We start from the raw sequence: 25453 nt of genomic DNA, 5'->3' as shown, positions 1-25453 counted from the left end.
TGAATGGATCTGTAAGCAAGTGAAGTGATATCGCTTGATACTGGATGCAGTGTCTGTGTAGAAATGTATTTTGGAAATTCAGCAGATAAAGAAATGAGTGACTAAATACACAAGGTACTTTACCCTTTGTGTTTTTCTTGCCTGCAGTGTCTCATATCATATACAGGCACAGATAAAGGGCTTTATCTCTTGCTGGCAGCTTGTTGAGATCATCATTTTATGACTTGTGTTGCTTATGCTTAGTTTTTACAGTGCCTATCAACTCTCCAGAACATTTGGTCTCCTCTGATGTACGTGGGCCCTAAAATAAGAACTGCAAGATGGCAGCATCACTAACAGGAAACCACCCTTAGTCTGCTCCTGTTCTTTGCCATTGGAGTATTTTTTTCTCTTGCCGTTTGGGGTTTTCTTCCTTTTCTTTCCCATCTTTACCTGTCCCCTGCAGGTGTGGGCTACACCTGCATTGGCTGTTTTACATTTTTATGTTTGAGGGCCAACTTTCCAAGTGTATTTTGTCAGGGGAGCTCATAAAAGGTCATGAGCTATATCAGTAATGCCCTTGCTGTTGCAGCCAAACAATTGCAGAACATATTTTGATTGCATTGCTGGCATCCATGTATATTTACAATCTTCCATGATGTTTGATTTCTGCTCTGTGACAGGGATTCCAATTACAGTTAATTGTCTTCAGGACCTTTTATTCTGCTGGAGCTCCCTGCTGTGCCAAAACAGGATTTTAAGCTTGTTGGGCGCTTAGAACACTGTTAGGACAATTTCATTTGCTTGGTACTGGCAATTAAATTGTTATTTATATTGTGGAAATGCTTTGGATTCTCACTCAAGGGCCAGGATTTCTTCTCCCGGCACAGAACAGATGATGCATGAGTAGATAGATGATCCCTGACCTTGGCGATGTCCATTCTGCCATGTAGAGGGGCATCAGCATGCCTTTATCTTCATGGGAAATACGTGACCTGTAACATTATTCGTATGTTTGCTTTCTGTGTCTTGCAGCAAATTCATGACTCTGAATAATTTGTGACACTTTCTGTATTTTAGTTCATGATTTTTCTACCTTGTGGCATTAGTTCTTCTTGATACTCTCTAAGTGCGTGACTGTATCTCGTACAGTTTGTTCCGTTACGCCTTTTTCTACTGTTCCTTTCCTCAATATTGTTCGGTTATTTCATTCTTCAGTGTTGTTCTCTTGTACTGACAATGCCTCTCAAATCTTTAGCTTCAGCAAATATCTTTAGGCCATTGCATTAAAGACGCACGTGCATGCACACATATTTGCATGTATGTATACGCCTGGGCACATCTGCATGGGAATATATGATAAATTTTAAAAAGTAATTCACTGACAGTGTCACAAGTGACAGATGAATCCCGGACCGATTCCTGAGGAACTGCCCCAACTCAAAAGTTAAAGCTCAATGGACAGAATAAACAGGATAGGACAAGAGAATGTGAAGAAGGATTGTATGAACTTGAAGATCTAAAAGCAGTTGCTCCCTTCCACTGCCCTTTCTCATCATGCTGGTTTTGACACGTCTGGTTTCTTTTATTTTAATACTTTTTAGACTCTGTCAGTTGGGTTGAGCAGGCAGGGTGTAGAATGCGCAATGCCTGTCTGCCTTCCTGGGGAAACCAGGGTAAACAGGATGTGGAGATGTACTGCAAATGGTAATTGTCATGTCGCTAAAAAATGCAGTGCTTGAAATACACCCAGCAGTTTCTGATCAGTGGCAAAGAAAGATCCTAGAAGGCAGGAAACTTACACAAACCGCTGGTTTCCTTACACACACACACCCCCCCACACACACACACACCCAGCCCAGAAGTCCCACCGCCAGTTTTGTGTCCTGCCCAACTGGTTTGGAGATGGAGGGATTGTTGGATGGAGGTTGCACGGCCAGGTTTCTGCAGCTTCTACAGCTTTTACCGACTTGCTTTAGATCTGCATGCTTTTAAAGGGAATAAAATGTGGAAAGATGGAACCGTTTAATCTGTAACCAGCTGTTATCATCTATCTGAAAAGGTGCTATAAGTGCCAAAGGTGGTAGGTAGTATTGCACCTCATTTAACTGAGATCAGCTATTCTGCTCAGGACTCCTGAACTGCTGGGATGGTGGGTGGAGGAAGGGAGGAAGCAAGCTGTCTTGGATTTTAATTTTTTTGGAGTTTTTTTTTGTAGGATTAATGCTGTTAAAGGAGAACAAAAGCAATGGCATTTGCTCAGATAGGAAAATAGCAGTTTAATGAAATGTCTCTGAGGTGTTCAGTGATGCTATGTGGTGTAGATGAACCATTTCAGTCATCATGCCATCACGGCCATGAGGCCTCAGCACAAGAAGGATACGGAGCTGTTGGAGCGAGGCCAGCGTAGGGCCAGGAAGATGCTGGGAGGGCTGGAGCCCCTCTGCTGGGAGGACAGGTTGAGAGAGTTGGGGGGGTTCAGCCTGGAGAAGAGAAGGCTCCACGGAGACTTTCCAGCCCCTTCCAGCCCCTCAAGGGGCTCCAGGAAAGCTGGGGAGGGACTCTGGAGCAGCAAGGGGAGTGATAGGATGAGAGGAAACGGTTTTAAACTGGAAGAGGGGAGATTGAGATGAGACATTGGGAAGAAATTGTTTGCTGTGAGGGTGGTGAGCCCCTGGCCCAGGTTGCCCAGAGAAGCTGTGGCTGCCCCATCCCTGGAGGGGTTCAAGGCCAGGTTGGCCGGGGCTTGGAGCAACCTGGGCTGGTGGGAGGTGTCCCTGCCCAGGGCAGGGGGGTTGGAACTGGGTGGGCTTTAAGGTCCCTTCCAACCCAAACCATTCTATGATTTAAAACGTACAGCTTTACGATAACTGTTGGTGTTTGGAAAAAAAACCTAGAGAGGCTGGATGACTTCCTTGCTGGTGTGTGAAGGCTTTCTGTTTCTGACTTTTTGCCATTTTCTGCAGGGGAACGCTTTTAGTTGAAGCCACATCGTAAGGAAAGGACTGCTACTGCGGGTTAGCTAAGTCTGGTTCAACGGCTAAAGTGATGTACATCTGGTTCCACACTTACAGAGGAGGTACAAGAACTGGTGGCATCTTTGCCTGCGGAGAGACGAAGGTCTTTAAAGGCTTAATCACCTGGGGAAGGTCTGGGTCATTTCATGCAGTAGATGGCTGTGCTGTGTCAGCCTTACCTTCCAGTATGCATACGATGCTGTTTCTAGAAGAATAAAGATAGGAAACTGAGTTTAAAAACTGAAGGAGGAAAGAAATCAAAGGAGATTTCCATATTCCACACTATTCTCATAAACACAGAGAAACTTTGAATCTATGGTTGAGATAGCAAATCCACCTTTGATTCATATGTGTGAACTTTATTTTTTGCAGTGGAGGCGCGTTGTGCAATAGTGAACTTTGTGATTTAGCAAAAGGAAGCAGAGTTAAGAGAAGCAGCCCGCAATCCAATGTAAAATTGCTTTATTTTAAAGATATTTATGATGCTACTTCAAAGCCCATGATATACTGCTGAATATGATATAACAATGAAAGCCATTTGATTAAATCTTCCCTGTGAAGGCGACTAACTCTCATTTTCCAAACAGTGGCATGTTTGGATATATTCTGCATTTACGTCTTTGTCAGGGGCTTTGAATGGATTATTTATTATAAACTGCACATGTTTTCAGAATGCGTGAGAGTATTTATGGTACCGGGTAAAAGTATCGCCTCCTGTATATATGCCTGCAAGCCTTTGCAGGTGGGGAAAAAAATTACCATCGCTAGTACTTCTCTGCTTAGAAACCTCTCAGTTTTACTTACTCAGTGGTGCTATAAAAATCAGGCTCGCAGGATTCAAGTCTCCTCTTCACCTTCGTGCAAAGTAGGCAAGTAGAATTTTTATATGCTGGTATTTATAGCACCGCTCGCTTTGGGTAGTAGAACCCAGTTGTTAGGTCCCAGCGCCAGATAGTTTGTGGATTAAAGGCACAGTACGTGGTGATTCAATGTGTGCTTGTCTTAACTAAAAAACTGTCAACACTTCATTTTATTTGCCTTTCCTTTTTTTTTTTCCCCCCCCCCATCAGCACGTTGGGTTTGTTGCAATAAATTTGTCCATGTGTATTAATTAATTCATTTGCGGTCTTTGAAGTGTGCCGGGTTTTCTCCTAGATGTGTTCCCTGCTCTGTCTGTGCAATCTTAGAAAGGACACCTGTTTTTTCTGAGCTGTAAAGAGGATTAAGGAAACTAATCTAAGCGAAAGGCAGTGGATAACACTGAGAGAAAGGACACCTAGCACCGTGGGTCAAAGGAAACCAAAAAGTGATCCCGGGGACTTAAGCCCAAATCATTACAGTATTTAGGCATTTAATCCCAGTGGAAACCAGTGTGAGTTTGGCCCTTGAGAAGGTGCTGGGATCTTAAGTGCCTTTGAGAACGTCAGTCCCAGTGCTGCGAATTGCTGAGTGCCTCTGGGTTCACTGGGAACGGATTGCTGGGTCTGTCGAACCCCACTGGGGTTTATAAAACGAGGGAAAAGGCTAGGAAATTTGTAATACTGCAGGTCTTAGGCACACCAGTTTAAGGAGAATCTCCGTCCTACGAGGTGCTGTATTGGGAACAAGCTGCAATCTCAAATCCGAAACAAAGAGGCAGCTGATGGTCATGGACAAAGATAATGAATGGAAATACAGCAAGTGTTGAAATGGCTCTGGGGTTTTTATAGTGCTGCTCTGGACTAAACTTGTTCTGTTCCAGTTGGAACGAGGATTGAATTTCTCTATGGAGGCTGATGGCATTCAGATGCCTGAGTTAGGTCTGGGCAAAAATTAAAGCATCTCTTAATGTGGTAAGATCTAATTGTCACGTAAATAAACAGCTGGAAGTGCTTAGTACCACTTAGAGAATTCACTGTGTTTAATATTATTGTGACTCCAGATACACTGAAAAACCAGGTTGCCTATAGACTGGAAAAAATGTGAATAAACTGAATAAAGATGGGTAGCTGCTCTGCTTAGTGCTAACCTGAAGGCTCGTTTGATGTTATTAAGGACTCAGTTTAAGGTCACTGGTTTCACTGTACAGGGAAAATGAAGGAAAAACCACGTCCCAGCGTCATGCTAATAGTGGAAATTAGATAGACTTTATTTTTAAAGGACTTGAGAGTTTCTAATGGGATGGATGTGGCTTTTGCTGGTGAGATATTTCAGCTAGTTTAGAGTAAAACGTCAGTGTAGCCAGTATGGTACCACTGAAGGGATTCCGGCCTTTGATATGCCTTAAACTACTTGTATGAGTGACTTTACTGACCAGTGTTTATCTTCTGAAAAGAAACTAAGCTTTTTTTTTTTTCTTCTTCTTAATATCTTTGGCATCACTTTTGTTTTTGTAGTGCCTAAAGTAACAGTCAAAATATCAGAGATGTTTACCAGCTGTACTGGCCTTCCTGTCCTAAATCACTGGCGCTGCAAGTACAGTTTGTGTTGAGAAAGGATTGTTTTAAAAAGGCATGAACTGCTGACCGTCACAAATTCAGGGCGTGATTAAGGAAAAGGGGAAGACAGCCGAGATGTCTGTTTGCGCGGTTCGCTTCCATGCAACTTTGGGAGATGCATTTACATTCCCAGAGAATCTTTCAATATTCCTTGTGAAGTACGTAGAAGTGAAAATGAAGTAGATTCTTTGCAGTATAACTAAAAAAAAAAAAAAAACAAACCCCAAACCAGACATTCAGTGTATATTCCGTGGGGTTTTTTTCTCATGCTGGTGCTGCTTCCGTGGTTGTGTTCTCAGTGGAAGCTTTGGATTAGTCAAATCAGCTTTCAGAAAAATTACCATGTGGCTCAAGTGACTGTTACACCCAGCAAAAGACCAGCAGCAAGGGGAAAAAGTTCAGGAATGAGCCGTCATCTGAAATTTATTTACAATTTATATATTGGAAGAATACTTGCGAATAACAGTGGTTTGAGGAAAAAAAGGGTTTGCAAATGACTCATAATAGAAAAAGGACAAATTAAGTTCAGTAATTTATGGCGAATCTATTACATGGAAGGTTGTCAGAAAGCATCGGTCAATTTTAGGGTTAAACACTACAGTTTGTTGCAAACACAGAAGGTTTTCATTCTTTTTTTTCTTGGAGTAGCTTGCTTTTTAACTCCAAATATTTTATTACTTGAGAACGTAGTATAGAATTAGTATAGAAAAGCAGATGGACTGCTTAAATCTGTGTAGTCAAAACAACTGATATTAAATGTGATTTAAGTAAGCAAAGAGGAAAAAAAATATGTAAAAATATTAATTATTTTAATTATGTTTTTTCCTAAGGAGTAGTTATATTGGTTATAAACCATTCAAGCATGCTGAATTACACTAAGTATAGACGCTAAATTAGAGGATTTTGGTTAATGGGCTTGATTTCTACAAATACCCATGAAAGTCTATTCAAACATAGGCAGAGGTGAAAAAAATAGATATTCTAATCTGAATATATGTCTTCTAAAGTGGGAAAATATTGTTTTCTTGTGATTCTTCTGATTGCAGGAGGAATTTGGACTGTAATTACGAGGCATAAAGCAAACCTTAAAAAGCTTTTTTAAACCATTTTTTTTTTTTAACTTGGCAGTAAGAATCTGCTTCCAGTGTGGGGAAACTTGAGAAAACGTGCTCTTGTTTTTTAATCTAGCTGCTTTAGCAAACAAAAGAGTGTTGTTTGTGAGCAGAACTGCTGTTTCTTGTTTCCAGCTCTTTCAAAACATTGCCTCTAGCAGACCTTTCCCTTTCAGATTCCACTTTTTGCTCCCAAATTGATGCACAGCAAAGGTTTTCCTGGGTTTTCAGCTCTTGCGTTCGCATATATGGATTTAATCATTCACTGAACTGACCCAGTTGGATAAAGTGAAATAAGGGAAGTTTATCATTGCTCTTTTGGAAGTGCCAAACTTAAAGTGGGGTCAGTTGTCGGAAATGGGGTCAGCACTTTGAGCCAGGTTGGCTGTGAGTCTGGACTCGGATCAGTTAACATTTTACAAAGTTACGCCTTGAGTTGACTGTCCCATTGAAGATTTCTCCGCTAGCAGGTAGCTCACAGCAGGCTGTTACGTGTCCGAAGTAAAAAGCCAGTTTTATGGAATGTTATTGCTAAATAATTTAGATCAGTGTTTAAATAACAATAAATCAAACTCTTCATCCACCTTGAAAGAGAGAAGAATGGAAATGGTGGGATATTTTTCTGGTGTAACTCTTCTGAGACTGAATCTGTTACAAATAAAGCTTTTTGGTAGTAGACCGTTACAGTTTTCTACAGTATGGAGAAAAAAGCCGCAAATGGAGCAATTCAGAGAAAGCTCTTTGATTGTCAGGACCCGACTGAGTGACGCACATGTTCTTGGTCAACCTTATGTTCCTATGAAGCAAGTCAAGAAGCAGCTGTTATTTTACTTTTAAACCTTAGTCTGTCTGTCTCTTAGTTGTTCTCCGTTTTTACAGAGGAAAATGCAATCTGGCAAAGGGTATAAGGATGTGAGAGCTGCGGAAAAGCTGTGGTCAAAAGGGATACCCTCGAAGGATGAGGAGAACGCCAGCAGAGGCAAATATATCCAAACCCTGCCTGCTCTGGCACCTGCCATGAGAAAAGGATGCAGTGGATAGTCTGAAATGGCAAATAGAAAAACATTATAAATAGAAATGCTGCGGGAAGAACTGCTAATTATTTCTCACCTCTCTTGTTTTCAGGGTATGGCCTTTACATTACACGAACGACAGATGCTTGGGCTGCAAGGACTTCTACCTCCTAAAATAGAGACACAAGACATTCAAGCCTTACGCTTCCATAAGAATTTGGCAAAAATGACTGACCCCTTGGAAAAGTAAGCGCTCCTCTGGCTGTGTTTTGTCATGCAAGTTAAAGGAAATTGCTGTAAAATATTTCATGGGGATAACCAAACAGGGTTTCTCCACCTCCGCTGGGCTTTTCAGTTGTTGGAGGCTATTTTCACTTCTGCACAGAAAACTGCTTTCATCAATCATGCATTCATCATGTGGCTCAATGAGGTTGGGGAGCTTTTTTTCTTATATTTCACAGTCACGAGGTAACAAAAAAAGAAGGTGCAGAAATTACCCAGTAACAAAGCTGCAAACCTTGCTGTAATATGTATTACTGTAATATGCATTTCTGTAATGTGCAAGATCTGGGTGGCAGGTTGTTAGAGCACAGAACTGTTGGAGGGGGTGAAGGGGGCAGCTAGCACATGCTAGAAAAATAGGTGAGAGTGAAGGTAAATCGAGGGTTTGATAATTAGCAGTGAATAACAGTATTTATCATATGCAACGGTTACTGCTAGAAAGGAAATACAGGGTTAGAGTTTTGAGTCTCCTAATGGAGAATTTTTTTATATCAGTCTTTGTTTAATCCACTGGTTTGGTGAAAAAAATGTGAAGGATTTTGATTTTTTTTTTAATTTTTTTTTTTTTTTAGAATAGCATGTTTTTAGCAGCCTGTTACTGTTTTCCTATAAGCCTATGCGTATCTGCATGTCAAAATACGCGGTCTCCTAAAGGCGAGAGGAGCACTGGAATGGTTTGAGGCTTACTGGACCACATCAAAACTCTTTTGTTCTCGTGAAAACGGAAAGATGACTTTTAAATCCGCATCATGTCGCTTGCTGATCTGAAACAGTCATGTCATCTATATTGGCAAAGCGCCCGGTTGCTGTAGCCTGAAACGAATCCCTAATTCATTATCTTTATGTCAAGACGACTGAGTATGAATCGATGCACAATGGATCAGTAGATGAATGTGCAAAAATGCAGGTTTAATTTACACGCCTAGCTAAGAATTTCAAAATCAACTTTTTGTTAGGAGTTAATTTGTTTTACAGCTGTGTTAATGTTAGGATTAACAAGACCTTACTGTCAGGACCTTACTTTTTTTGGATGAAAAATTCTGTCACTGTTAAATTTTATTTTTTTTAAAACAGTAATGAGACTCCCAGCTGCATCCTGTACTAAATCCATGGGTTATCTTTTTATCACAATGCATGTTTGTGCATTAACTCGTTAGCATGCATGTTATGTCATACCAGTATTTTCACTTCGGCTTTTTAGTACTGCTACTTTCTCTTTTCCAAGTTTTGTTTAGCGCTCAAAGCCTGACTTGTGCAGAAGCAGGAATTTCATGAAGAAATAATATGAAGCAAGTTTGGGTTTTGCTATGACATTTTGTACATTGTTTTAAATAAGCATAAATGTGAAACAAAAAGTGATTTTTTTTTTTTCTTTTGCTTCATTTCAGGTATATCTACATAATGGGAATCCAAGAGAGAAATGAAAAATTATTCTATAGGGTATTACAAGATGATATTGAGCGGCTAATGCCAATTGTGTACACACCAACAGTAGGCCTTGCCTGCACCCAGTATGGACACATCTTCAGGAGACCAAAGTAAGAACAACAGATATATATTGCTGCTACTTTTATTATTGTTCTCTGCTGATGGCAAAGGATCCCAGTCCTGGAGAGATTCTTACGATGCCCCAAACATAAGAAGGACACGGAGCTGTTGGAGTGGGGCCAGAGGAGGCCCCGGAGATGCTGGGAGGGCTGGAGCCCCTCTGCTGGGAGGACAGGCTGAGAGAGCTGGGGGGGTCAGCCTGGAGAAGAGAAGGCTCCGCGGAGACCTTCCAGTCCCTTCCAGTCCCTCAAGGGGCTCCAGGAAAGCTGGGGAGGGACTCTGGAGCAGGGAGGGGAGTGACAGGATGAGAGGAAACGGTTTTAAACCGGAAGAGGGGAGGTTGAGATGAGATCTGAGGAAGAAATTCTTTGCCGTGAGGGTGGTGAGCCCCTGGGCCAGGTTGCCCAGAGAAGCTGTGGCTGCCCCATCCCTGGAGGGGTTCAAGGCCAGGTTGGCCGGGGCTTGGAGCAACCTGGGCTGGTGGGAGACGTCCCTGCCCAGGGCAGGGGGTTGGAACTGGGTGGGCTTTAAGGTCCCTTCCAACCCAAACCATTCTATGATTTTATGCTTTTCAGAGCACCACAGTGTGACATCTTGGGTGCAGGAGCAGAGGCCAGCGAGCAGCTTGTGGGGAGAGATGCTGGCAAAGCAGGAAGGGAGAGGCTTGCCTCATGGTAGCTCTGCAGACTCCACTGGGTGCTGATGGTCCCTGTGTTAAAGCTGTGCTACCAGGAGTCGGCTTTCGGTTACTCTGACACAGTAAATACGCTTGGCTGGGATCTGATTTGGGTTCAGCAGTGACTTCAAAACAACCATTCAGGTTTAGCTCTGTGTTGAGGAAACCACTTCAGACTGGCAGTGATTTCAGCTCGTTTCCACGATACTCTCGACTGCAGTTCATAGAGTATTTCTAGAGCCCTCTCGCTTGAGGGCTTTAGCGCTGTGTGGAGGAAGGGCTAATCCTCCACTGCCATGAGGACTCCAACGTGCAGTACGGCTGCTGTGATAAAGACAGTAAGAAACGCGTGGTTTTGCTCCTGATCTGGGGCAAGGGGATGTGAGAGATGTACTGTTAGTTCAAATATACTTTTCCGCTTCTCTGTATGTATTAAGGACCAGGTTGACAACTGTCCCCCTCTAGAAGTTGTCTGTAGAAGAAACAGCAGCATGGGCAGGAACTCGGAAACACAACGCTTCTCTTCACCTCTGCTCCTTTCTGCTCCTTTGCCTCCCCTCCCACGTTCCCACGGAGGAGCACCCAGCAGTGGGAAGCACTTTTCTCCTCCTGGTCTTGGAGAAGACAATATGCTCATTCCCTGTCTTTCTTTTTCCTTTCTTTCCGTTCCCCTTGCCTTGTCTAATGGCGTGAACGTTTGATTCACTAAGGTAAAGCCAGGCTTAGGATCGTGTTCCCTTCTCATGTCCTTCCAGGAGATATCCTGTCATATCCGACGCTAACACCAGAGGTGTTTCGCCCTAGAGGAGTATTAAAGGTGAATATCTGTAGTCATGTAAAATCCAGGGAACATCATGAAAAGTATTTTCTCTGTGCTCTTATTTTAGAGTGTCAAAGTAGCCAAATAGACTTGTGTATTAGAGATTTGTGTCAGTGATTGCAACGCTTTCAATTTTGAAGAAATTTTTACTGGTTGGCATTTAGTTTTACAAAGCAAGGTGAAAATTCTGATTGCCACCTATAAAATATTTCTGCTTTGTTTTTTCTTTCAGAGGATTATTTATTTCTATTTCAGACAGAGGCCACATAAGGTCAATTGTGAACAACTGGCCAGAGAATGACGTTAAGGTACTACCGCTGTATACATTTCTTTCTAGTTGCTATATAATCTCAGTGGAGTTTCTTAAGATTCGTTGGTATTTGATGGAAACGTAAATGCTAAATAATGCATCCTTGGCAGTTACTTGATGATGATGGCAAAATTGAGCTAAATAAGAGAATATGTATCTCGAAGAGCAGTGCTTTATCCTAAATGGGAGGTTTACGGTTTGAGTAAACAGTAATGGTGAGAACCGGACTTGCCAAATTTCTTGTTTTACTTCATTGTTCTACCTTTTGGGGAGGTTTTGGGGAATGCCCCTCCGGGTTTTACTTTATTGTGTTACATAGCAGTAGGAGAGGTGATCTTGTCCTCGGGTTAGGACACAGAAGCGGTAGTTGGGAGGCCCAGATTTTGCCATTAAAAACCAGTATGACCCAGTTGGGTCGAGAACCACAAGGGGAGATGAGGTGAATGATACTTATCTGAACTTTTTGATGTCTGGATTTACACGAAATGATAAACCCAAGTTACAAGCTGCCTTTCTGCACGGCGGCTTGGATTCTTCCTACTTAGCTTCCAGGGATTTGACCAGTGGATTTCCGCAAAGAAAAAGGAGCATAGCAGATTCTAACATTAGGCATTATTGCTTCGAGTCAAATATTCCTTGTAATTTATTCCTTAACTGTAAAAAATATACCTGAATTTTTGCCTGGAAAAAGCACAACTGCTAGTACACTAAACTTTATACATTTCAGTAATCATATATAATTTCACCTGCTTTTTGTTTTCAGGCTGTTGTCGTCACCGATGGAGAAAGAATATTGGGTCTTGGAGACCTAGGTGTGTATGGGATGGGAATTCCCGTAGGAAAACTGTGTTTGTATACAGCCTGTGCAGGAATACATCCGGATAAATGCTTGCCTGTGTGCATCGATGTTGGAACTGATAATACAGTGAGTATGACTGAACTTTGTCTGTTAACAGTATTTAGTACTATAAGAGCAGATTTTTATTTGAGCACTTTTATTTAAGATAAACCCAAATATTTTATGTAAGGGTGAATGATTTGGAATTCACTGTACCACCAGTTAATTTGTCAGTGAAATGGTGCATTTGGAAGTAATTTGAATGCTGGAACGCTGTAAAATAGACAGTCAGGTTGACCTGACTTGAAGAAGCTGGAAATGTGAATCAGATTTATTAAAGCAGTTTATTGTTCACAGTATTGATTTGTTCCATTTTAAAAGCCGCCATCACCAACCTCAAGTGCCAGCTGAAGTTACTGAAGGGTGATATAGACTGGAGGCAGTTATAGTGGCTATATAAATGCAGTATCTTTGGTGTGAAATGTGTGCCCGTGAACTCTGGGAAGTGTATATTGAGGAAGTGATTCATCCTGCTGCTGTCTTTGATTGATTCTTTTTCAGACGCTCTTAAAAGATCCATTTTATATGGGCCTCTACCAAAAAAGGGATCGCTCGCAGGTCTACGATGACCTAATTGATGAATTTATGGAAGCCATTACAGACAGGTATGACACTGAATATTCTGCACGGAAGTGTGTCCAAAACTGCTGGCAAAAAAAAAATAATCCATAACACACTGTCCTTGGAGCAGTCATTTAAGGAATAAGGACAGGACTAGAAGTCAAGAGGCACGGCTGTGTTTCTGGCTCTGTAGTGATTTTCTCTGTGACCTGGAACATGCTGCTTGTAGTTATCTGTTAAATATGCATGGAACGGAGATGGAACTGTTTTAAGCAGTGAAAAGCCTGAGGACATCATCTTTCCAAAGATAATTGATTATGCGCAGGATTTGTTTTGAAATGATTTTATTTCTTCATGCGTCTAGTGATAGGAATATTTGCTGTGTTCCGTAGGTATGGCCAGAACACACTTATCCAATTTGAAGACTTCGGAAACCACAATGCTTTTCGCTTTTTAAGAAAATACAGAGAGAAATATTGTACCTTCAATGACGATATTCAAGGTATAGCCTTTGTTTGTGTTCCTTAATATATATGCAAAACCCTTGCCTGAAACCATAATCTTCCACGTAGGTCTGTTCACCTCTCCTTAGATTTGTCCTGCTTTTACAGGGACAGCTTCAGTGGCCTTGGCAGGACTGCTGGCAGCACAGAAAGCCACCGGTAAACCACTTGCAGAGCAGAAAGTGCTGTTCCTTGGAGCAGGAGAGGTGAGTTCTCTTAAGGGCTCTCGAACAACAAAAGATTTAACTGTATATTTTCTGATACCGTAGGACTTGTGGAGATTCACGTTCTCTGAATTCCATTGCAGGACTTTTTATATAAAGCCAGCTGAAATACATTAACAGAAGGGACTACCTGCTTAAAGACGATTATTTGAAAGTTTAATATTTGCAAGGACTCAAGTTTTTCACTTTCTCACACGGACTTAAAAAAAAGCATCAGGGACTTCTGCGTAGTTGAAGGGGAATTTACTGTCAACTTATGATTTAGTAAAAAAGGGGGGAAGAACATCCCTTAATTTTTATAGCACTGGAGAGAAGTTACACAGTTGTTTTCTCAGCAAGTGGCTGCTTGCAGCAGACACCAGTTAGTTACTGGGGCCGCAGTGTCAGGACTTGACAAAAGCAATTTTGCTGATATACCAAGAAGCATGTTTTGTGGTGCTGACAAAGTAACTTAATTAGCGGAAAATTTCTCCAGCTGGGGAAGGTCCAGATTGCAGTAATTGGCCAATGGTGTGTTGTTGCCTGAGATCTGCTCTGCACTTCCCTCTACCTTATTTCTCCTGCCAGCCTTAGCAGCATGTGCAGCAAGCCAAGAAAAGGGACGTGGAGGGGAGCACTGCCAGCATCCACTTTCTGCCCTCTGTCTGCAAGGCCTGTCTCACCGGCAGCGGGAGCAGAGAGAGGTTCGGAAAGCAGCTGGGCAGGAAACACCAGGCCATGGTTTCTCGACAGGAGGGCTGCAGCGCTTACTGTCCGGTTGGGGTGCTTTATTGTGGGTGCGGAACTGGTACAGGCAGGGGGGCACAGTACCCTGAAGAGCCACCTCCCTCTTTTCCTTGAAAACGTGACACTGTTGATCCCAGGAGCGCGTCCCCATTTACGCAAACATTGCTTGTGTCTCAGAGCCGACTCCATGATTTTCGTGGGGATCTTGAACAGGGTGGTGGTCGCGATGACAGACCTCTTTTGTGACTTGTTAAAAATCAGAGCTCTTTTTATCCACAAGGCCGCCCTGGGAATTGCGAACCTCATTGTTATGGCTATGATGGAAAGCGGCGTTTCTGCTGAGGAGGCCTACAGGAGAATATGGATGTTTGACAAATACGGTTTACTGGTTGAGGTAGGGGTGCACCGTGCCTTGAAATACCACGATACAGATAGCCAGCGCTTTCCGCGTCCTTCTCACAAAAAGAATCAACTTTTTATCTATAGGGCCGAGAACAAAAGGTAGATTCCAACCAAGAACCGTTTACACATCAGGCTCCAGAGCAGATACCAAAGACATTTGTAGAGGCAGTGAATGTACTTCGGCCTTCAGCTATCATTGGTAAGTAAGGTTATTTTTGTTTCTGTGTTTCCATCATTTGGTTATTTGCTGCGTTTAATTTGCTAACGTGGCTCCAAAGAGGTTGGTGACAGTGATCTGCGTTTCTCCTGTAAATAAAATGAAATTGTGAGGTCAGTTTTCAGCTTGAAGATATACTGAGCTGCAGGTTAGCTCTCAGTGCATCCTTCATTGTAGCCACGGTGCTCCTTCTGCATCTCCTGTCCTTCTTAACTGCTTCCTCTAACCCTTGTCCAGCTGGTGTTGGACCTTTCTTAGAAAACTCTGAGCATGTTCTCAGGGACTGCATGGCCACAACGAACTGAAACTGTAATGAAGGGCACTAAGAGCCAGGAAGACAAAAATAGAACCTTTTTTTTCCCCAGACACATTGCCTACCCCAGCAGCAAGGGAGAGAGCGAGCAGTCACAAACGCTGCATTTTCTGCTTTACAGCAGTTCCCTAATTTGAGTGATTTAAAATTTTTTTCTGACTTTCTTTCCCCAAGTCAGCTTTTCTGGCCAGAATCTGCCAGCAGCATGGCTTGAAGGAGCTGTTTCATACCGCAGATCACCAATCCCTATTAAATCACTGACATACGTCGGTATTGATTTATAACTCTGGCTGTCTGCAGAGGTCAGATTACAGGTATTTCTTGGTACAACTCTGCAATTTCCTTTGCACATGATTTATTTGGAAAAGAAAAGGGTTTTTTGGCCGAGTCGCTCAAGTTTGTAGCCGGTGTACACATGCACACCATTTTATGTATTTGTACCTGTGTGTTTGGGTGGGGTCAGAAATACCAATATCAAGGGAATGTGCGTTGCATCGTTAACAACCAGCTGGAATGAATCATTCTGGAGAGCCTGGCGTTCCTGCTTGCTTATCCAGGGCAGTGATAAGTGTTCTTTATGCAGATAAATACAAAAAAACCCTCATGTTAAATAGGCTTTTGGAGCACATTAATTAGATGTTCCTGTGAAAATGAGAATTTTAAGCAGCCGCTAACAGAGCGGTGCCCGGTTTCCGTCTCCTGCTGCTAGAAAAGCCTGCGATGCTTTACTCTGAGCGGGAGACTTCAGGGGCGACATGAACTTAATCTACAGGCGCTGTCATCTGCCCTGAGGCAGTCCGATATTGATTCTATTTTTATGTGTTTCCATTACTTCAGGAGTTGCGGGCGCTGGGCGGCTCTTCTCTCAGGATGTGATCAAAGCAATGGCCTCTATCAATGAGCGACCCATAATATTTGCACTGAGTAACCCTACAGTGAAAGCTGAATGCACAGCAGAGGAAGCGTATACGCTAACAGAGGTTGGTAGAGTTTAGAAATGTTGACCTCTTGGCACCTAGCGATAGAATTCTTTACTGAGTGTGAGAATGCAGGAACTCAAATGATTTTATTGTTGCTCGGACTTATTGACATAATAATACAGTTCTGGCAAAAGGAAATGGAGGTGATTTGAAAAGAAGCCTCGATATTTAAAGAAAAAAAAATAAAATAACAACATTTTGCAAAGCTTAAAACAGCCTAAATATTGTTACTTTGTAAAAGAATGGCCACCAGGTACCGTATCGTAGCTTTGCTCAATTAACTGTTTTCCACCACGCTTTGTGCTTATTTTGGTTTTTAAAGAAACACCTGATGTTAACAGCACAACAGAGACTAGGTGCAACCTTTAAAACGTAATGGCTGAGTGAAGTCCATAAAACAGGTAACGTCCTTGCATCAATCCAAGAATTCTGCTTTGCACGCGGTCATTTCCTAGTGTCTGCAGGTCAGAAGTTGGGTAATTAACGGTGACCCGTGAGGACCTGTGCTTCCAGTGCAGGAGTCTGGCGTGGCCCTCTGTCCTCGTGTTCCCCTCTCGCCGCGTCTGTCTCTCATACACTGGCACCACCAAACGTCGACATGAGCGAACCGAGAATAAACACACCTCGTTCTGCACCATTACCTCAAAGCCATGACACTGGGGGGTTGTTGGTTGAGGTTTTGGGGTGGTTTTGTTTTTTTTTAATAACATTATCACCAGTGCAAAACACTGCCTTGGTTTTGCTTTTAATGAAGCACGTCTTTTATCCTTCTGCGCAACTTTTGCACTTCTTTGAAGAGAGCCTGAGGGGAAGGAGGTGGGGGCAAGGGGGGAGCGTCAGGCAGGCAGAGCACTAGCTGTAACACTTTGGCTGGTAATGCCTTTCCTTTACACTGCAGACTCCAGATCGCTGTGGTATCTGCCATCCACAGGGCCTCTCTGCAGACTTCAGGGGTGGAACTTGGGAAAAGACTTCATTTTTTTTTTTTTTCTTTTCTTTTTTAAATACAGTCGTAAACTAAATGACTCGTATGTGGAAATGAACAGGTGAAGATCTTTCCCTGTTTCTTCATGCGGAGCTATGAGCTCCTTCCTTCCACTGTTAGTGTGGTTCAGTTTCCAGCGTTACAACCTCAGCTTCCCAGCGGGAAGGGTAGAACTCCGTCATCTCCAGTTGGCACACGGATTCTCGTCTGTATTACTGGGCCCGTCAGCTTGGAGGGAACTCTTAATACAGAGATTTGCAGGTCCAGAGCGAGCCCTGGGCAGGAATAACAGCCTCTGGACAAAATCTAGACCTTAGCTTTTAGTAGTAAACGAGAACGCTTTCAAAGGAAGATGGTTTAATATCTCTTGGATATCTTGCGTTAGCCAGAATAGTGAGTTGGGCAGTGTTTCAGTTTGTAAAATTAAGTTCCTGTATCTTGGATAGAAAGTAAACAAGAGTTAGTTATACAGCCAAGCCTTCAGCTGGCATAAATAAATGTAAAAACTACAGGCTGAAGGAGGCCAGCAGCACTGTTAAAGGGAGAATCAGCTTAATTTTTGCTTGCACTTTTTATAGAATATCAACAGAGCAATACGTGTTCTAAGGGAAGAGGCTCACTTGTTCCCCATGGCTGTGTCTTAGTTGGACCTCAGGGGGTTTGTCGCTATCAGGTGCAGAAGCAGGATGGTGCTGGTTAGATTCAGGTGTGGTAACGTGCCTTCACTGAAGTACCTGCATGAGCTTCGTGCTATTTAGAAAGTTTGTGCCAAATGGAGAGAGGGAGGATCTTTGGGTTTTTTCCTGTATTGGATGCATATGTCCTTTCATTCATGATTTTCCATAAGTCGTTATGTATAGACATGGGTTATTTGGACAGTCAGATATTATTGGTCAGTAAATGAACGGGTGTAACTTTGTTCCAGTCCTTATTAATAAATTTTGTAATATTTCTGGCTCTTTTAGCCCTTTAGACTTTTCTGCGTAGAATCACAGAATTGCCTAGGTTGGGAGGGACCTTTCAGATCATCGAGTCCTCACACTGATAAAAAAACATCACTAATCTAACCCATGTCCCTCAGCACCACGTCTACGTGGCTTTTAAATACCTCCAGGGATGGCGCCTCCACCACTGCCCTGGGCAGCCTCTTCCAATGCTTGATAACCCTTTCAGTGTAAAAAATTTTTCCTAATATCCATCCTAAACCTCCCCTGGCGCAACTTGAGGCCATTTCCTCTTGTCCTAAATATCTAATACTTGTTTTCATAATGCCGTTTAGTTCTCTGAACTGTACTCAGTTTATCCGTAGTTTGCCCTTCAAAATATATATTTTGCCCTTCAAGATACGGTAATTACCTAGGAAATCCTGTCCGACTTTACTTACTTTGTCGTTTAACTAACAAAGTTTGTCAGGCAATTAGGGATCAGAGCTGTCACCCCGTGTGTCTCCTGGCCTCGGGAACCGTCTAATCCTGGCGGGTGTGAAATCTTAGGCTGAACTGGGAAGTCAATAAGGAAACAAAGAGATCATCACTAGCCTTTTATTCCTTATTCTTTTTCCACTAGATGGCACCTGTAAAAGCCTGACCGTGCTTTAGTGCCCTCTGCCAGTGTGCATTTCATGGGCTTTTGTTGGGTTTTAATTTTCATTGTCTTTGGGGCCTGTCCTCGACCGCATCCATATATTTTGTTCCCTACACAAAAAGGCTGTTGTCAAGGGTATGCCCTACATTCAAGCGCAGCTCCTGAGTCTTTAGCTTTTTGGGTAAAATGTAATGGTCCTGGGGAGCCTTAAATATTTTAAAGTAATGTTATTAAACCTGTTACTCAAAAGAAAGTAAAGATTTTTTTTTTGCTTACAGGGGTTTTACCGCTTGAGGAAAGGGTCGTTTGTCTGGAGGGTATATATCATGCTCCAAACTCTGGATTTGTTTTAATATTTTGTGCTGATTAAAATCCTTTGCAAAGGAAGGATAAGCAAACCGCATTATTCACTCCTCTCGGAGCTCTCGGCAATAAAAGCATGATACAGCAGTCCTTCCTTTTGTCCTCCCACCCATCAGAAAAAAATGACCTTTTCTTCTTGTCCTTCTAGTCCGGTCTCCTTCTGGAAGCGGCCGTTATTCAGCTGGTTTTGTCCGGTCCCTACAGTGGTGGGTCCTGGCTTGTGGCCATGGTTCTTGATACATGGTTATGGTTATAACCATATTAACACACAAGTACTTTATTTTGTGTGTGAGTAGTTCCCCTAAGTCTTTGCTGGCTTAAAGAACAACGCATGGTAAAACAAACAGATAATTCCGTTCCTTAGAAAGCTGCACCATTCAATGTGCATCCTTCCCTCTTCTGCTTTCCACATGTTTGCCGCAGAAACGTGCGGATGCTTACGGGTTCTTGTATCCCTTCCAGGCCCTACTGGAAAGAGGGGGTTTGGTTGCTGTAATTCTGGGATTGTAGAAATTGAGGCAACAAGGGATTTAAGTATGTGCTTGAACCCAGTTTGAACCCTTTTTGCATTTGGCTGGGTGGTCGAGTACCTTCCTGACTCAAGTCCTGGAGCTGTACGGGTCCCTGTATTTCATAACAACTGGATTTCTCCGTGCTGTTGGCTCTTCAGGACCTCCCTGACTGGGATTATTCCTGTCTTCAACAGGGTCGTTGCTTGTTTGCCAGCGGCAGTCCCTTCGACTTGGTGACTCTGAAAGATGGAAGAACCTTCAAGCCAGGCCAAGGAAACAATGCTTATATTTTCCCAGGTAATAAATAAAATTATCTTCCTTTAATCTTTCACACCAGGCTGTTTAGCACCTCTTCTTGGGCTCCCTTGCTCCACTAGGCAGTTAGTGAAGCAGCATGAAAGAGGCGTTACCAGCATTTAAAGCTGAGAACTCCATCAGAAGAATGAATGAAAGAAAATCGGTTAAGGATGGATGTTAGGCATGTGCAGCTATATACGCGACATGCACGCAGTGAGCTCACCCCCCTGAATATTTCTAAGAGAATAAAAGGGTGTTAGTAAAGGCTTTGAAAGCTGCTGCGTTACGGGCTTTCTGCTTGTTTTGGGGGGGAAGGAGAAAATAAGTGTCAATACGCTCCTCTTGAAGTTCTGTCCGCACAAGTGGGGGTGCAAAAGAAGCACTAGGGATATTTCTCTGCCTTCCTCTTTCTTTCCCTTTCCTCCCTGAGCTGTTAAGCTCCAACCCCTTGTCAAAAGCCACCTATTACGGTAAACGACTAGCACGCGTGGTAATAGTTACGCGAACGTGTGTCGAAAGCGATGGGAATATTTTTAAAACTAACATTCTAGATGACTCGCAGCTTCTCGGCAGCAGGCTGCATATTTTAAAATGATGTGGCCCTAATTGGCAATAATTTTATTGTAGGCGTGGCTCTCGCTGTGATCCTCAGCAGTGTTCGACATATTAGTGATAAGGTTTTCCTAGAGGCTGCTAAGGTAAGTGTGGAAGCAGAGTAGGCTGTGGCTTCTGACACGATGGTGGATGGGCAATTTCTCAAATCTCGCTCAAACTCTCTGGTTTCCTGATTGTTTTATCCTTCCCTGATGGGAAAAAAAATAAAACCAAAATGGATTTTGATCAAACAAAATCGTGAAAAATACCAGCTTCCACTGCAAATTTAGTTTTTCATCCCAAACGGGAAATCTGCCGGGGTGTAAATTGCCTCCCAGCCTCATAGGTCTGGCAGCAAACCTGTCACCTCCTCCCGCCCCGCTCTGGGTTCCCCAGCTGGTGGTGTGGTCGGGGGTGCACGTGGTCCCCAGGCTCCCGTCCTCTCCTGCCTTTCCACTCCGGAGCGGGAGCACCTACCATGTTGGGGTAACCACTGAATTAACTGGCCAAACCACATGGGCAGTCCTGCAGGCGTGTTACGCCCTTCTAACTTCCGTGGTTATGGGTAGTTCAGCCTCCAAAAAAGTAGGATCTCATTTTGTTCAATGCTTACAAGCAGAATTTGCTGGTACGGGCACAGATTGCAGACTTCATCTTTGAGAATTTGGAGATTTTAACTGCCTTACTGTAGTGCTTTGGGAGCGCTCAGATAGTAAGAACATCACAACTTGTTTCTCTCAGGTGTTTTAACATGTTATTGATCCCATTCGGGATGCCATAAATAGAGTTTGTTTGTTTCTCTAACTCAGGCATTGACAGAACAGTTGACCGATGAAGAACTTGCACAAGGAAGACTTTATCCTCCACTGTCTAATATCAGGGAAGTTTCTATTTATATTGCTGTCAAGGTGAGTATGAAGCATAAGAGTGGATTGTACCAAGAGTGTTTTATGTGTACGTTAACTTGCTGAATCGCACCGTATGACCCTTGAACACTAGGCGCTTGGGCACAAAATACCCAGTTCTTTGTGCCTTTCCTAAAAGATACTTAGAAAAAACTTGGGTTTGTTGGATGCTTCCGTTTGGCAATGATGATGGGCCAAAATTATGGTCCTTTGGTTTCTGAAATCCAGTTTTCAGCTCCCTGGTAAGACATTCAGGGATTATAAAAAGACTTTGGTGTTTGTCCAGTTTGTGAGTCCTAAACGTATTGCAGGGGAAGCGTGGATGTTACATGAATGTAGTAAAAGGCACAAACTGCACGGTGGTTTAACTTTTCAGGTTATGGAATTTTTGTATGCAAACAACATGGCTTTCCATTACCCTGAGCCTGCGGACAAGAACCGTTACATTCGATCAAAGGTTTGGACCTACGAATATGAATCCTTCATGCCAGATGTGTATGACTGGCCTGAATCTAAGGTTCACTGATGCATCAGAAGACCGCACTCCTCAGGCAGTATGTTCTACTCTGCAGGGATCCCTTTTTCAGACCAGTTAAAATCATGATCTTTGAGTCCTGTAATTTATTTTCGCTCGTTTTGTTGTCTTTTTTTCCCTTGTACCCTGTTTTTCACTTGGCGTAGATCTCTCCCCACTCTCCCAAGGACCTGATAAACTGTACGGATAATGACATCTGTCACGGGAATGAGAGAGCTCTCCAAAATTAATTTAAATAATGATATTGCATTTCTAGCTTAGAACCTGCACCGCACTAAAGAATTCCATTAATGATATTTTCGCTACGTGCGTTTGACGATGAACTATAGCTCTCTCATCACTGCTGACTTTCAGAATGATTTATTTCTGCTTTTAATAATCAGTCTTCTACTTGTCGTAGTGTTGTCACACTGTGACATCACCAGAGAGCATTTGTCAACGAAAAAAAGGACAGCTTAAGACAAATTTAACAGTCTAATGGGCTTTCTGTTTTGTCTGATGTTTAAAGATGTCCAGACTTCCTTGTGGCATTGGCCGCTCTGTTTCTTTGCGCGTTGAAGAGCAGCGTGGTGCGCACACGTAGAATCTGCAGGAACGTTTGTATTCCGTGTTTCCATCGTTGCGTAAAATCTGTTATCAGGAAAAAATGTGAACTAGTTAAAATTATCCTTGGAAAGCCTGAAAAATAATATGAATCGCTTAATAGCACTTAAAAACAAAGCTCCGCTGGTATGTAATAAATTATATCACGTAAAGGCAGGATGGGAAGTAATCTAGGGAAATCTGTTAGAGATTTTTACAAGATTTTCTTCAGTGGACTCCAGGGTGATGTACCAAAGGATTTTTGTTCTGTTTGTTAATTTTTTTCAAGGTTCTAAGTTGTTTTCTCCCTTGCATACCCTTTTTCTCGCAAAAAGACTTGTGTGTGGTGTTTTCATGACGTCGCTGACTCAAAAACTCCTAGGTGGTCTTGTTTGCCATGTCGAACAAACCCCCCCCCCGCCGCCCCATGCAGGTGATGGAGCTGAAGCAGAAAGTGGTCCAGGCAGCTATTGACACGCACATTTCCAGAAGTTTTGACTGAAACGTTTCTTTGTGGTCTCGGTCCGGTATGTTCAGTTTGAATACAGGACTCGAAAGATCTTAGATGCTCTGAGTTGATCACTTCGTCTCCCTCACTCCATTTACAGGTTTAGTTTGTCAGGGGTTTTGTGTAAAAAAAACCAAAATCAAGTTTTCGGATCCCTGGGAGGGCGTTCAGGGATTGTAAAAAGACTTTGGTGTTTGCCTTTATCCAGTTCGTGAGTCCTAAACATGTTGCAGAGTTGAATTTTTCCTTGCAGTGAATCTTACTGCACCTTTGATATAGATACCACGCTGTGCATTCCTTTTCATTTTGTTCGCATCTGGCTTGAGTGCCCTCCATTATTCTGTTTTAGCGGGCGAGGACGCACGGCGATAGTTACAGCCGGTGGCTTCTCTAAATCTGGTCTCTGTAACAAGAACAATAGTATGTCAGGAACAGAAATAAATACTACGTGCTGTTCCGTAGTTTGCTGCTTCAAGGCAAAAAAGGACAAAAATAAATAAATAGAAGAAAAAGGGCTATACTGGCAAACTTGAAGCCAGAATCCAAAAAGATGATGAAGTAAAGCTTGCTCAGGATTTACCCATGGCAAGCACCTCTCTCGTATCCTCGTTTATATTGGAAAATGCCATCTCCGCAGAATGGGCCCAAAATAGAACAGGGAAAATAGTCTCTGAACCGCCTTCGACACGGTCTCTGTTGCTTACTGCCGAGGCTCTGATTTTAAAACGAAGTTGATGTGTTAGATAAAAACAACAGTAAACTTTGGGAAGGCTTTCCCTAAGTGAGGAGAGAAGACTGATTATATAAACACAGAAAATAGTGATTGGGGTGGGGGGTGGGGGGGAAACAACTGCATATTCAAACTGTGGTAAAGTGCTGTCTGGTGGGGCTTGAAATGCGACGTCGCCAAATTGGGCGACGTACGTGGTTTGCAACTTGTATATGTAAGTATATGTACAAAAAAGACCAACACACACGTACGGTGTTTTTACAAAGAATGTTTTTTTTCATCTATTTTTGCTATGCCTGGTTTTTATTGTATTTAAATTTGTGATCTTACCGAGAAATTATTTATTTAGTGTACAAATTCTTTTTACCTCCGCAAAATTCGGCTCCAGCTGAAGCCTGTTGCAGTGTGTCAGTGGAGTTCTGCATCATTGGATTCAAGTATCTTGGGAACGCACACTTCCTCATTTCTGCCAACACACTAATTAGGCAGACGAGTAACTAAAATATCCCATGCACTGATCCTGTGTCCCGGCTGAGAATGATCGCAGAGGCAGGGCAATCGCTCCGTAAATATAACTCTGTCTTACAAAAATAAAGATCTGCATCCATCTATTCGGTCTGATTATTTCTTTTTCAGGCAAAGAAGTGCAGTTTGTGGTGAAAAATCAGTGGGCATTGATAATACTCAGGAAAAGCTGCCGCTTGGGGAAAATAGCGTTACCTGTGCGCAGTAGAGCCTTCCTTTGGGTGATTTGGGTTCCCAAAGGGAGTTTTCCCGCGCAGGAAAACGGCAGCGGCCGCTGCCAAGCCGAGGGAAGGTGCCCGTTTCGTGAAGCGCGGTCCTTTCCCTCCCTGCTGTCTTTAAGCAGGGATTGTTCAGAACCGGCCGCAGTGGGATTTTCCTAAGGACAAAGTGTTCCTGTGTAATTTTTCTGGAAATCCTACTGCACAGGTGAGGGAAAAAAAACCAGTCAACCGACTGGGAGGCTCCGGTTGCAATAGAGCCCTGCCCTGATGGGGCTGTGGATGTGTTGGAGCTCTCGAGTAGAGGAGAGCCTGACTGTGTCTCTCTAACCTCTCCTGGTTATGGCAGCTAAATGGTACCAGTTAGACTTCACCTACGCACACGCACCTGGGGACATTGTTTAATTGGGTTTTGTGGATCTGTAGCTTGCAATATGGACACAGCGGAATTTTACCTTTAATGTATAACCACGGTTTTCCGTTAGCAACAGGTAATGTGTCAGCTCACAAAATTTAAAGTGCATTTCACTCTCCCTTTTATCTTTTTTTTTATTATTTTTTTTCAATAAAATACATAGATTCATGTTCAATATTGTGTATTCTTCAGATCTAATTAATCTGAATTAATTACAGCTGCTAATCTTGCTGCTTAGTAAGGAACCACAGTATACTTTTTTGGTACTCTACTTAACCTGATGTTTTCTGTCTGCTGGCTTATTCAAAAGCATTTACCGGTTTTTATTTATACAGAAAACTCTCTTACGCAGTATGCAAAGGGGAAAAAGTTGTCCCTGGGATGCATTTTGTAATGCTAGTGTAAGTTAAGTTATACTCATCTTAAAAAAAAATAAAAAAATATATATATATATTACCAAAAAGATGAGGAGTATTGTAGCTCTTCACACAGCCCTGGTGACCTTTGCCCTCCAAATGGTAATAGAAGTTCGTCTTTCATGTCTCTTCTGTGAGGATACTCTTCTGGATGTATAAAACACTTCTGAGAGGGTTAGAAATTCCCACTGAGGTTATAGCTCCGTTTTTTCCAGGTCTGGTCCAA

At 42.7% G+C, this 25453-nt stretch overlaps 1 protein-coding gene across 2 annotated transcripts in view; it reads left to right on the top strand.

Moving 5' to 3' along the window:
• ME2 (malic enzyme 2) overlaps window positions 1-24262 on the top strand; it is a 33716-nt gene extending 9454 nt beyond the window's left edge. For both annotated transcript variants that reach the window (XM_074570777.1, XM_074570778.1), the window contains exons 3-16: window positions 7711-7844; window positions 9269-9418; window positions 11157-11232; window positions 11998-12159; window positions 12634-12737; window positions 13086-13195; window positions 13305-13402; window positions 14427-14540; window positions 14633-14747; window positions 15916-16058; window positions 19697-19799; window positions 20427-20497; window positions 21203-21301; window positions 21675-24262. In XM_074570777.1, the coding sequence (XP_074426878.1) occupies window positions 7711-7844; window positions 9269-9418; window positions 11157-11232; window positions 11998-12159; window positions 12634-12737; window positions 13086-13195; window positions 13305-13402; window positions 14427-14540; window positions 14633-14747; window positions 15916-16058; window positions 19697-19799; window positions 20427-20497; window positions 21203-21301; window positions 21675-21824 (1629 nt within the window). In that variant the 3' untranslated portion in view covers window positions 21825-24262. The remainder of the gene's footprint in view (window positions 1-7710; window positions 7845-9268; window positions 9419-11156; window positions 11233-11997; window positions 12160-12633; window positions 12738-13085; window positions 13196-13304; window positions 13403-14426; window positions 14541-14632; window positions 14748-15915; window positions 16059-19696; window positions 19800-20426; window positions 20498-21202; window positions 21302-21674) is intronic.
• Window positions 24263-25453: the final 1191 nt, after the last annotated feature.

Source organism: Larus michahellis, chromosome Z (genome assembly GCF_964199755.1).
Source record: "Larus michahellis chromosome Z, bLarMic1.1, whole genome shotgun sequence".
NCBI lineage: Eukaryota > Metazoa > Chordata > Aves > Charadriiformes > Laridae > Larus > Larus michahellis.
This window is presented reverse-complemented; position numbering and strand designations above follow the sequence as displayed.